Source organism: Cyrtonyx montezumae, unplaced genomic scaffold, assembly GCF_038088225.1.
Source record: "Cyrtonyx montezumae isolate F1298 unplaced genomic scaffold, pur_monq_1.0 scaffold_13, whole genome shotgun sequence".
In the NCBI taxonomy this organism is placed as follows: domain Eukaryota; kingdom Metazoa; phylum Chordata; class Aves; order Galliformes; family Odontophoridae; genus Cyrtonyx; species Cyrtonyx montezumae.
The window spans coordinates 4,237,042-4,251,472 of NW_027071859.1; the positions used below are offsets into that span (position 1 = coordinate 4,237,042).

At 42.7% G+C, this 14,431-nt stretch overlaps 1 protein-coding gene across 2 annotated transcripts in view; it reads right to left on the reverse strand.

Annotated features, from left to right (window-relative positions):
- MSRA (methionine sulfoxide reductase A) overlaps nucleotides 1–14,431 on the reverse strand; it is a 265,726-nt gene that overhangs the window by 128,972 nt on the left and 122,323 nt on the right. For both annotated transcript variants that reach the window (XM_065730528.1, XM_065730529.1), the window contains one exon: nucleotides 7,061–7,180. In XM_065730528.1, coding sequence (XP_065586600.1) covers nucleotides 7,061–7,180 — 120 coding nt within the window. The remainder of the gene's footprint in view (nucleotides 1–7,060; nucleotides 7,181–14,431) is intronic.

Here is a 14,431-nt window from a genome sequence, read left to right on the forward strand (position 1 = left end):
GTGAGACAAAATTGCATTTGCATGCCGGCATAGAAAGACATTCCATTAATGAAGTAAGCCAAAGTATGTTATGTTTACACACGGTCACTTCAGTACAGTCCCAAATTCAGGAAAAACATTCTCCAAAATATCCACGTTAGCTCAATGGCATTTTAGACATGTACCACTAAATGAAGACTTCAGTTTGGGGAAGGCACGCTAAGAGTGGTGAAACACAATAAGTGGACCACACTAGACAAGATATACAGGGAGAATACAAATGCTTTTTACCACCTGCTTTACTAAGGTCAGTGCTCTCTCAGCAGCAATAGGTTCTCCCAGGTTTCTTCAGTCTCCAGTCTCTGCTCACACAATGTCCTCTTGCCTGCTTTTTTTTTCCTCTTCCTTTTCACTTGCAGTCTCACTTTATGCATGATACTTCAGTATTACATACCACAGATGGTTTTCATGCATTGGAATACGTACAGGTAACCTGAGCAGAGTTACATGTATCTGTACTTCTAGGAGAAAACCACCATCATGTTTCCATGCCTAAAATGAGGGATACCTTCTGTTTTCAGGCACAGTGACAAGGTGAAAACCATGGTCTAAACCTGCGTGGAGTCTTTTCTGGAAATGAAGCTCCTTTGGGAGCTTTGTGTAGGCTGCAGGTCAGATTTTGTCTTCGACTTCTTTGGTAATGGGTCTTTCAACCTCTGTGGCTATCACATTTTCATCTTCTATATATCTCTTTAATAAAATCAGGAGATGAGAAAGACAGGAACAACACATCTCAGTGGAACAGAATTCAAATAAAGTTGTTAATAATAAATAATGTATTTAGTTTTATACTGCTGCTACTACCTAAGCCTGTGATTATAGGCAATGCTGAGATAAATAGATAAAACAACAGAGAATATCAGTGAGGCTATTAGGATTTTAAATTTGCCACAAGGCACAAACAGGTATCTAAATAATAAATATAAGTTTAATTTCTTCAAGCCTGAATCTGCCATGATATTAGCCCTCAGAAGTCAAATTCTGAAACAGGAATGTTAACTTAACCTTGATTAAAGACATGGCAGAAATCCCCGAGCACAGTGGCCACCATCCCTTATGGACAGACAGCTTCTTGTTTTTCAGACAATGGCTGGTAAAAAATATTCATTCTACCTTTCATTTTGAAATGATGAATCCACAGAACGTATTTCTGCACCCTGGCATACTAAGGCATAATGAGTTAATACGAAACACTTCTATTGAAAAAGAACATGTCAGTCATGTCAACAGCATCAATTTTCTAGGTAGAACTTCAATACTGCAGGTAACAGAAATTCAATGCATCTGTTATATTTCTTGTTGCCAAGGCTTTAACATTGCAGCAGCATCTGCTATCACCTTTCCAAGTGAAGTGAAATTGGTGCATTCATTTTGTTTCATGACTTAGCAACTGCAATGAGGACGAGTTACAGATTATAGGGTTATATAAAGGTTTTCTCTGCATGTATAGGAGGATCCAAGGACTATAGTTTCATGATTATAGACACAACTTTCTCTAACTGTGACCTAGTTATTAAAATTGTATTTTTTCTACTATATCCTGTTTTTCAGTTGCTGTTAAAAAAAATTGCACATGTCCACAGTGCATGGCAATATTTTTGATCTGTTTGGTGTTTTGTCCTTTGATCGGCTGACCTTCCCTTCCTTTCTGTTGGGTGAACTAGGCAAAAAATACTATAGGTGAGAAATAGAGCAACTGGGCAACCATCTCAAGGTACACTGCATAGACCGAGGACATGATGAACACTGGTACTCTTTGCAGAATCTGTAAGTCATTAAAATGCTATATCTTGATCTAACACACACACAAACACACACAAAGAACAGATAAAGGCACAACAGGCATCTATTTTCTTGATAGATAATTGATACTTAAAGAAAATTTCCCGAGCCATTCTCATTACTGCTTGGAAGCTTTAATCTTGTGGACTTCATTCATGAAAACCTTCAGATCCCTTTACAAGCTACAGAAAGCGAATATTAGTAGTTTATATATTTAAGCACTTGCAAAAGTCAAACCCATTTCAGAATGGCGTTGTTAAGTCTAAATTAAGGGCTTTTCAAGTCAGGTGGTGTCTCAATATACTGACTGCTGTTCATCTGTATCATGGAAAGAACGAGAAATGTGAGACAGAAGGAAGCATCTCCCCATACTGCATTTTCTTTATATTGCTATAGTAACTTGTGCAAATGCTAGAAAGACTCTCTGCTGCTGGTTTCTCTCTTTAGCAATGATGTTAATGCACAGTATGTCAAAAAAAAAGGTCTATGTCATGCAGTCAAGCCCTCTGTGTGTATTTTCTTTCTCAAAGCAAAGACGTGCCAACTATCATCTACCATGGATCCTAGTGCTGGTCTTGCCCTCTTTCATGCACAGCTCAGACAAAAGAGAGAGGGAAGTAATTTTGTAAATCACCAGCTGACCAAGGGGTAGGAGGTAACAGTGCAAGAAATTAGCTCTGCCTTTCTTCACTCTCTTCCATTAACTGCTCAGAAGTCTCCCAGCTGACCTCTGGAAGCCCAAATGCCTTAAAGAAAACTGAAACTCCTACATACTGGAAGCAGTCAAAAGACTAATTGGTATGCAAAAGGCAGTATTATCCATCAGAAAAAAATAATGTGGGCTTGCTGCATACAAAATGTAAAACAACTTCACATCAAGTATTTTATGTAACTCAAAAGAGGAACTAATTCCACATGACGCACTTTTATATTACATTGTTAATTATTAAGACTTGTGATCCGTATACAAGAGAATATGCTTCAGAAAGTTATTGAGAATTGACAAGATTATAAATGGGTTTAACTAAACAAATACACTGTTATGTTCACTAAGCCCTGTAACAAATAAAGGATAATAAACAGGCACATTCATCTATTTTTCTTCTATTACAGCCACTGAAGACAAACAAAGAGGAAAAACAAAACAAAACAAAATGACCTGCTTACATGTTAACAGCCCGGACCATAATACTGTAATCTGTTCTGTTTTTAAGAAAATCATCCTTAGCTTCAGATTTTATATGGTAATTGTACATCAGCAGTTTATGAATAACAACAGTAGAGTTTTTCCCTTCTGATTTCAGAGCCACTTGAGCTATGCAGATTTCAAAAAGCTTATGAATATACAGATAAACACAGCACTGTTCTGAACATCTGTAAGCAAAATACAGAAGTGCATTTCATAGCAAATGCCAAAATTATTATTCGGTGTATTTATGTATTAGCCTAATGCACCTGAAATAGCTGAAAATCCTTCACCCTGTCCAGAATGTCCCTTCAGATTTTCCTCTCCATGGTCGTGACCATAAAATGTAAAAATGACTTCTTAGCACTGTATTTATAAGTTACAAAATAACTCAGTTATCTCTTAAACATCAATTTAACAAGGCAATGCCACATCCTCTGACTGGAGAATCTTCAAATGATCCACCTGGCACCTGAACAGAGCGACTGCGAGCTGAACTATGACGTTCCTACCTCCCCAACAGAGTTAGATTTGACTGCTCTTCAAGGCCTATGAAGTTAGGGGTTTGCTCTTACAGACTCAGCTTTCCACGAGACCCCAACAAGGATGCTTATACAGCAGGAGAAATGGTGCCCCCATCGCAGCTTAACATCAGATCTGCAATCACTTTGCTTCCCAGTGAAGCCCAACAGATGGCAGAAGACTGGGACACCCCTGGTACAGAAGGCAGATCTGCATTCACCTGAAGCAACATAACACTTTCTTTCTAGAATGTACACTTAAGCCAGGAAGAAAACAAAGAAACATTAAGCTTTTTCTTGTTTCCCATGGAATGTAATTGCTTATGACTAAGAGACCTAGTGTGAACGTGAAGCAGCGTACTGAACCACAGTCAATAGGCTCAGAGTCTCCATCTCAGTGATTTCTAAACTTGCAGGCATTTATATGCTAATATTAGTGCCATGTTAGTATAGACTTTCAGATCAATTACGTTTAAGGCAGTGCTCTCCACACAGGACTCAAAGTAGGATGTTATTTCAGATAAAATACGGAACATCCTAAATTCACAAGAAATCAAAAACCTCCAAAGGCTCTAGGAGCCCAAGGACATAGAAAATATTCTTGCTAAGACAGAAAGCAAGAACTTTTTCCTGGGCAGTGTAAGAAAGATCAGCGTTCCAAATAGATACAAAGCATGCTCAGATCATATACATGATCAAGGACTGGAACTTCATGCATCCAAGAACAACAGACTGGAAAATCTCAGCAGGCACACAACCCCCCGCCTCCATACACACACACACTGACAATGCATGGCAATACCCTCAGCTCCAGACAGAAGGATGAATAGTAAATGTACATGCAGACATCATAGATATCAATTAGCTGCTCGCACAATAGGCATCCAATTACTTTGAAGAAGTCCAAGGGCAACCACATAAAGCTGTCAGATGTGACCACAGTGTGGCAGGTGTGATACTGTCACACATCTCAAATGGCACCAAATCCCACATCTAGGGAATCAAATCTAAAAAGCACCATTGCTTGATATGTTTGGAGAGACCTTAGCTTGAGCAAAACAATAAATCCACACCATTTTGCCTTGGGTGTAGCTGATGATCTGCTTTTGGAACAAGGGTTACAAGCTCAATCCAAAGAACGGCTGCTTTTATTCGTTCAGAGCAGAGTGCCAGGAAGGTGTTGCATTAAAATAACTTCCTGCACAGATTCTCCAGCCTGCATGGGTTGAAAGCAAAGCTCAATCACTTTTAGTGGCATTAATGTGCTTTTTAGAGCTGGATTTAGAGGCCATGACTGTTAAGTGCTTGCCATGGATATGACCTTGTCAGAACAGATGAAGAGGAAAGTGGCAGTCACACAGTGTACAACTGAAGTCTACTGCTTCATAAGTTGTTCTCCCCAGTGAAAACTATGGCAACTAGAAGCAGCCAGATGGCAATATCTTAGGGGGGCTGGTGAGAGCTCTCTACAGAGACTTCCAAAAGGTATGTTCAAAGATTAAACAAAATCTGCCAGAAAAAATAAAATAATCAGAATAAAATCAGAATAAAATGGAGCAAGAAGAAGCTAAGTAGGAAGAACAAATTAGCATGTAGGAATCAGAATGTTCTCCAGTTCAGCTCAGCTGCAGCACTAAGAACAGAAATATGCAGCACATACGTATCACATTTATGTTCACAGAGACAAGGCTGTGAAGTATGTGCTTATCTTTCCGGATATCTCTGAGGAAAAACCTCCACCAGTGTCCAGTACCTGGAGGCATACAAACATCCATCATGTGAATGTGCATGAAAACAAGCACTAGAAAAATAACCTCAGCTGTGGTTTTGCACCACAAATCTAACAGTGAAACTGTCAGAAAACAGACTTTGCTGACTTTTTTTTTCCTCCATTTCTTTCCTCCAGGTTTCTTACTGTTAAATCACCATTTTTGTTCACTGCTGATGAAATAACACAAATAAAGTCACTTCAGAAAGCTTTCAAAGTATCCAAATCAAATGCGAAGCACACAATACTGTGGTGCCATCCCAAAATATAAAACCAGCACACATCATGTAAGGCTAAAAGACATGGTATCTTTTTTCTGCTCCCTTTCCTACACCTTGCCCTGCATTCACATTTTCCCTTGGCCAACAGCCAGCGTTCAGGGTCTTGGAGAGAGACTCAACAGTCCAACATAACTGCAGTCAGTGTATTGGAACAACGAGTGCATTGGGAAAGAGAAACTGTTCTGCACATCCTTATTCTGTGTATCCCCATTCTATGCAAACAATCTAACTAATGTCCAGGTCATTAAATAGAGAGACCAAAAATTGCCAGATAGGCCATATAAAATTTATAAAATTTACAGATAACACAGGACAGGCATCACTGACCATGGTCATAGGTAGTATTTCTCTTTGCTGTTTTGCAGAAGCTCTGGGTCTCTCTGCATTAGTTAATGCAAAGGCTCAGCGTTCCTCTCTTTGTCTGAATATTTTGATATTTCTACATACTGCTCTGAGTTACCAGCAGAAATTCTCCCTAATCTGTATGTTTTCTTTAGCCCTTACAAGGCATTTTCTTACATGCTCTGTATTGTCTACAAAATACCACTTCAAAACATCTCATTTTTACTTTTTCCATAAAGTTTCTCCTGTTCTGAGCATCTTACAGCACTTCACCATGGTTGCTAGAGTTCAATTATTTGTTCATGTCACCGAATCCTTTACACTCTATCAAGCCTACACAATAGACTGTTGTAAGTATATCAACTTCAGCATTTGCCATAAAAAGTGCTATCAAGAAAATAAAGCAAAAGCAAACCTTCAAGTTGCTCTCCCTCATAGGGTATAGGAAATCAAGAATTTAGTTTAACAGCAACATGAGTCAGTTGGGCTCCAGTGGGTCTATGTTTTGGATCACAAAAAGAAACTGCAGTAGGTTATCAGTTCTGTGGAAGGATTAGTACAGAGTGAAATGAAAATTAAAGGCATGGATTTGATTTGGAAATGATAGGATGCTGGGCATTGAACTGCATATAAATTTAACACATTTTTCATAGTAACATAAATGAGAAACCTAGACTTTTCCAGGAGGTTAAATGGAAAGAAGAGGATAAAACATGCACAATAAGCAATGAAGAAAATCTAAGACTTGTACTTTTCTTTCTCTTTTTCCTCACAGCATTTCTACCTTTCCAAGTTGTAGGAAATGATGATGGGATAAGCATACTACAGAAGTCCCTACAGCTCAAGTAGGTACCAGTGTTCTGTAAATACCTCATCTCTCCAGCTTCTGCAGTCACTCATTCACTCTTTATCGACACTGAATCAGAATGATAGAGTCACCAAGGTTGGAAAAGACCCTCAGGATCATCCAGGCCAACCATCTGCCTATTGCTATCACATTCTCTGTAAACCACGTCCCCCAGCACAACGTCTAGATGTTCCCTGAACACCTCCAGGGTTGGTGACTCCACCACCTCCCTGGGCAGCCCATTCCAGTGCCTGACCACTTCACAGTCCTTAAAAATCAAAGAGACAAGCTTACCTGAACAGACCTCTTTGTAGGTAGGATTCGGAGTATACCCTCCTGCGTAACCCACATGAGTGGAGTAGACTCCTTTCTGTCTCCAAAACTTCCTCTCAGCTCCCCAGAAACAGCCCATACCTGAACGATGCGTGAAGTACATAACAGTATGTCAAAATCTGCTCAATGCTGAATCAGTCATTCACAAATTCATTGATATAGATCATACTGAAAGTAACATCTATAGCCAGCATGTGATGGTCAAGTGCTTCCCAAGACTATACTCAGAGTAACTATACTGATAAATTCATTCTGCATCAGTGCACAACTCAAAGATAAGTTTATTTTATATTGCTTCTAAATGAATGTTAACACATTACAGAGTACAAGTCCTGTGAGGATTCAAAGACCCAAACAAGGAGAACTTTCAAGCACACAAAAATCACTTAAAATGCAATCGCACTGTTTGTACAGCACCATTTTTACTTCAGTTGATTAGCAAGCTGTCAAAACACAATAATTTGTATTAATGGCAAATAGTTATTTAATTTTCTGTTTTTAAGGCATATGCAGTCTTTAAAGATGGCAGTAATAATGGATTAAATTATATGCTATACCGGAAGAAAAAATGCTTTGTTTTAAGAAGTTATGCATGCACATATTTGATGTTCAGACAAAATTTCAGAATTCATTCACCCACATGGCCAGTTATCAAAAAGCAGTATACTGTCAACAGGTGTAAACTAGGAAAAGTCTCCTGGTAATGGGAATCAAGCACATTGTGTGAAAGCCAAGGGGAAGGAACAAGCAAGCTTACCATTCACAGTTCTCTGATGGCTTAAACAGTTCAGAGATGTTAGTTACAATTTGGAGGACTCTATGAGCTGAAACATGTCATGTACACTCTAGTAACTGTGGTTGGATATTTGGAAGAATTTCTTCTCCAAAATAGCAGTGATGCAGTGGCACAGCTGCACAGGGAGGTGGTGGGGTCACTGTCCCTGGAGGTGCTCCAGAACCGTGGGGATGTGGCACTGAGGGACGTGGGCAGTGGGCACACTGGGTGGGACGGGGTTGGGTTTGGGAAATCTCAGAGGTCTTTTCCAATCTTAATGAGTTTATGATTCTAGCATTATTTAACTCATCCCTGATTATGGGTAAAGTGTTTTCTCTTTCAAAGGTAACACACATTCTAAAACATTTGAAATAAAAGCTAGTAAAACATTAGCTAGCTATTGATTACACTTAAAAATCAATGACCCATTATGAGTTCTCTACTGATAACGAGACAGACATAACAGGTTGAGAAATTACAGAAATGCTCCTTCAAAGTTCAACTAGAACAACTATGATCACTCACAAAGACATATTCTTTCTTTGAAACTCAGAGATTAGCTTCAAGCTTACTTTGACCAACTCCTTTTGCAACACACAAAAGCACAGAAGTGATGACTCAGAATTTTTCAGGTGCTCAAGTGAGCCATGAAAACTGGGCGCCCAGCCTGCTCCTGGAGGCCGTGGAAAGAGGCAGGCATTTCCTGAGTACCATTCAGTTCAAAGAAGATAAAAAATTACTCATCTAATCACATTTTCCATAGACTACAGAGACAGCTATGGCTATTAAACTTGGGTTCTTCAGCTAAATTAGGCTGGTGGAAAACTACTGAAGGATCTCTCTTGAAGTTGTCCCCAGATTTAGCAGAAAGAACATTCGAGAATTCTTACTGCCTGCAGTTCTTTATTCCTCACATACAATGCTAGAGTTGTACCTACATCTTGACTCCTTCTTCATACTGCTTTATCCATGAGGACATTTTAGAAGGGTTACAGAATTATACTGATGCTGCAATATTACACACAAGGTGGATTCCTTGTTCACCACATGTGTTCCTGTGTTCACTACATGTGCTTCCTAAGAGGAGGAGGATGCTGCCTGGACCCTAGGCAGTGGATGCCAAATGTCTCCTTAGTTTTCAGTGGACACACGATGCACCCGATGGAACTGACTGGATCACACTTTGGCAACACTAAAGGTTTACAGGCAACCAGTCACCAGTCAATGAATCAAGTATATAAAACAACAGTGAGAAAAAGCCTAACACAGTTTCAGAATTAGAGGACTGAATTCTGTCCAGTTTCTCTGACTGACAGTTTTGTGTCTGAGAGCTACCTAAAACCAGTAAATGCTGATTAGCTCCACTGTCTTGGAAAAAAAAAAATCATTATTAAAGAAGAACTGACTGTATCTCATGACTTTCTCCATGTCTTAAAAACCCAGAGCCACTCTTCCTTCCCATGATCAGTAGTCCAAACCCCACCAGCCTCAGTGATCTAATGCAGACCTAGTCCATAAAAACCTCGAAATCACAGAATCACAGAAACATCTAGATTGGAAAAGACTTTCAAGACCATTAAGTCCAACCTGAACATGCATAACTGTTACTGAAATATCTGGAATGTAGTACTCCACATGACCCAGTTCTCATAGGAGACTTGGATATACGTTATCTTACTGGGGCCTGGACATGTCAGCTTTGCTTTGTGGAGAAGAAAATGTTTTGGGGCATTCATGAAATCAGAAATTCTGTGCCTTTCTCTTTTTGGCATCTGACATACAGCTTTGATTTTATACTGATGATCCTTTGAGACTTTTTCATGTAATACATTCCACTGCAAATATAGTATTCCTAGCTCACCATGGACATGTTGCTCAGAAGACTGGTGTTGTGGTTTTGTGGTTTTGATGCCGGTATTCCACATCAGAGCATCATGCAGCAGTGAAGGAGTTAATGCTGGGGGAGCAGCAGAGGGGAGGGGCGGAGCTCCGCACCGGATGCAGGCGGTGCTCGGTCTGGGCGCGTGGCTCTGGGCTGCGGTGGAGGTTCAGCACGTGTGCTTCCCCTGCAGGTCCTCCTTAGCGTAAGCTCATAGCTTTTGGTTTGGAAATTTTTCTCTCTCTTTTTCAATTGTTCAATTTTATTAGATTTAGTAAAGTTACCGTTCCTTCTCAGATCGTGCCGTTGCTTTTTTTGTAGACCCATCTCTTCCCGCCGTTTTCCCCTCCCCCTCCCGGAGCGCGGCTCTGCTCGGGCGGCCGCGCGGCCACTGACGCAGTTTCTTTTTCTCTCCCCTCTCCCTTCTCGGTTTCCTTTGGGTCACTGTCACGGACAACACCGTGACAATTATTGGTGGAGGATGCGGGCAGTGCAGTATTGGCACTCCATTGTAAATCTGGTGCAGAGTGGACTAAGGTTTTTCATGTACCTTATAGCATGCTGGCGTCTTTTTAAGCTCCTCGCGTTCAGCACCGGAGTAATGTGGATATACAGCTACTTTAGTGTGCTGAGGGGGTTACATGCCTCCTACCTAAACACCCTGGCTAACGTGACAGATTATGCGGCATTTGGAATGGTTTCCAGTTACTCTTTTCAGGTCTTTACCTATATTCAGGATGTCAACCTGACAACTGTGTTATCTATTTTCCTGAATGCTCTCTTGGCAATTTATATCATGTGGAGGAAGCCTTCCTCAAAACCAGAGAGTGTTGAATGGCAGGGAAGGTGGAAAAAATTAGGAAAGAAATTAGAAGCGTGGGGACCCCCGGTGTTATGCAATTTTGATCTTGAGCACCTGTGGGATCCTGAGAAATTCAGTGAGTGTTTAGGTAAGGAGTCATGTGACTCAGGACGGTCTGAGAAGGAATGTATTGTTTGGGGTCTGGCTTGTGCTTATCGAGCCACAATTGATATTCTGGAGAGAAATGGTTTCCAAACCAAGGTCCAAAGCAAAAATGAAAACCTCGAAGCTAGACCTGACCAATCACAGGAAGCACCGGTATCAGTGTCGGTTGCCCCTGTGGAAGGCCAGAAATGGACACGGCCGTCTTCGCGCCTGGAACGGAAAGAAGAAGAAGCAGAGAAAAAAAAGGAAGATCCAGGCGAGGGGCCCTCCTCAGCACCACCACCACCACCACCACCTAAAAAGGCCACTAAGAAAAGTGAGAGACATGGAGAAGACAGCGATGATGATGGAGTCACTGTTACCACTACTCGTCGACCCCTAAAGATGACTGAAATACAAGGTTCAAGAAAGGAGTTTGTACGGCGCTCGGGTGAATCTATTGTCACCTGGTTGCTGCGGTGTTGGGACAGCGGTGCCAGCAGCGTGTCCCTAGATGGCAGCGAAGCCCGCCAACTGGCAAGCATTGCCCGAGACCCAGCTATCGACAGAGGAATTGGCAGATGTCTGAATGGAGTCGCTACCCTCTGGGAACGAGTCCTAGTGGCTGTAAAGGATAGATACCCTTACAAAGATGATCTGGAGCCTAAGGTGGAAAGATGGAACACCGTGGAGAAAGGCATCCAATTTTTGAGAGAAACAGCCGTAGTAGAGATGCTGTATGATCCCAATTTCGTCCCTAACAATCCACACCAGGACCGTGATCCTGATAGAGTAAGGTGCACACCTGATGTATATCGCAAGCTCTCAAAAACAGCACCAGAGAGGTACGCAAGTACACTGGTAGCAATGTTCCATAGATTCGAGGGTCAAGACAGAAGACTCCCAGTTTATGAATTGACTATTACACTGCAAAACTTTGAACAACAGTTTCCACCATCACGTGCTTCCATTGCAGCTATAGTAGCAGAAGAAGTAGGTGAGATAAAGAAAACTATACTGGACGAACTGTCATTACTGATGAATAGGGATGAACCTGTGTCAGTATTGGAAACACCTGATGAAGACGAGCATGACGCAAAGAATCTGATGAAGCAATTTATCAAACTGTTGAAAGTCTCGGCAACCAAAGGCAACCGCCCCTCTGCACGAGCAAATGACGGCAGTAACATCATGTCACGTGTGGCCATGTGGAGCTTCTTACGAGAAAATGGAGAGGACATGAGGAAGTGGCATAAAAAACCCACTCCTGTACTGCGAGCACGTGTGAGAGAACTACAGCAGAGATCAGCCACCAATGAAATTGCTCCCGTCACTGCAGGTAACCAATAGAGGGGCCCTGCCCTCAGCCAGGGGAGGGAGAGGGATAATAGAGTGTATTGGACTGTGTGGATTAGATGGCCTGGCACATTAGAGCCACAAAGATATAAGGCACTGGTGGACACTGGTGCACAGTGCACTCTGATGCCCTCGAGTTATAAAGGGACAGAATTGATTCATATTTCTGGAGTGACTGGGGGTTCTCAGGAACTGTCTGTGTTGGAGGCAGAAATAAGCCTCACCGGTAAAACCTGGCAGAAGCATCCCATAGTGACTGGACAGGGGGCTCCATGCATACTCGGTATTGACTATCTCAGAAGGGGACATTTCAAGGATCCCAAGGGGTACCGATGGGCTTTTGGAATAGCTGCTGTAGATGCAGACAACATTCAGCAGCTGTCTGTTTTACCTGGCCTGTCAGAAGATCCGTCTGTTGTGGGGGTACTGAAAGTGAAAGAGCAGCAGGTACCTATCGCTACAAAAACAGTGCACAGACGGCAGTACCGCACCAACAGGGATTCCTTGCTCCCCATTCATAACTTGATCCGTCAGCTAGAGAGCCAGGGAGTGATCAGCAAGACTCACTCACCTTTTAACAGCCCCATATGGCCGGTGCGTAAAGCCAGTGGAGAATGGAGGCTGACGGTAGATTACCGTGGCCTGAATGAAGTCACACCCCCACTGAGTGCTGCTGTGCCAGATATGTTGGAGCTGCAGTATGAACTGGAGTCAAAAGCAGCCAAGTGGTATGCCACTATAGACATTGCCAATGCATTCTTTTCTATTCCTTTGGCCACAGAGTGCAGACCACAGTTTGCTTTCACCTGGAGGGGCGTTCAGTACACCTGGAACCGTTTGCCCCAGGGGTGGAAACACAGCCCAACCATTTGCCATGGGCTGATTCAAACCACACTGGAACAGGGTGGGGCACCTGAGCACCTCCAGTATATCGATGACATTGTTGTGTGGGGTGATACAGCAGAGGAAGTTTTTAAAAAAGGAGAGCAAATAATCCAAATTCTTCTGGGTGCTGGTTTTGCTATTAAACGGAACAAAGTGAAGGGACCTGCCCAAGAAATTCAATTCCTAGGAGTAAAATGGCAAGATGGACGTCGTCACATTCCAGGAGATGTGATTGACAAAATCACCAGTATGTCACCACCCACTAGCAAGAAAGAGACACAGTCTTTTCTGGGTGTAGTAGGTTTTTGGAGGATGCACATCCCAAACTACAGCCTCATAGTAAGCTCCCTCTATCAAGTGACTCGGAAAAAGAATAATTTTGCATGGGGTCCTGAACAGCAGCAGGCCTTTGAGCAAATCAAGCAAGAGATAGCCCGTGCTGTGGCCCTGGGGCCAGTTCGGTTGGGACAGGATGTGAAAAACATCCTCTACACTGCTGCTGGAGAGAAAGGTCCCACTTGGAGTCTGTGGCAAAGAGCCTCTGGGGAGACCCGAGGCCGACCCCTTGGATTTTGGAGCAGAGCGTACAGGGGTTCAGAGGAGTGCTACACTCCAACTGAGAAGGAGATTTTGGCCGCATACGAGGGGGTTTGGGCTGCCTCTGAAGTAATTGGTACTGAGACACAGCTCCTCCTGGCACCTCGACTGCCAGTGCTGAATTGGATGTTCAAAGGAAAGGTTCCCCCCACCCATCATGCTACCGATGCCACCTGGAGTAAGTGGATTGCGCTGATTACACAGCGAGCTCGGATGGGGAACCTCAACCGTCCAGGAATCCTGGAGGTGATCATGGACTGGCCTGAAGGCAAGAAATTTGGAACATCCCCATCAGAGGAGATACCACGTGCTAAAGAGGCCCCACCATATAACGAACTACTAGAGAATGAAAAGACGTATGCCCTCTTCACTGATGGATCGTGTCGTATTGTTGGGAAGCATCGCAGATGGAAGGCTGCTGTGTGGAGCCCCACACGACGAGTTGCAGAGGCCACCGAAGGAGAAGGAGAGTCAAGCCAATTTGCGGAGGTAAAGGCTGTCCAGCTGGCCTTAGATGTGGCTGAACGGGAGAGGTGGCCCATGCTATATCTTTATACTGACTCTTGGATGGTGGCAAATGCTTTATGGGGGTGGTTGCAGCAGTGGGAACAGGACAACTGGCAACGGAATGGTAAACCTATTTGGGCTGCTGAACTGTGGAAAGACATTGCTGCCCGAACAAAAAGGTTGGGTGTAAAGGTGCGCCATGTAGATGCTCATGTGCCCAAGAATCGAGCTACTGAAGAGCAGAAAAATAACCATCAGGTAGATCGAGCTGCCAGAATTGAGGTGTCTCAGATCGATTTGGACTGGCAGAACAAAGGAGAGCTGTTTTTAGCTCGGTGGGCCCATGAGACCTCTGGCCATCAAGGAAGGGATGCGACCTATAAGTGG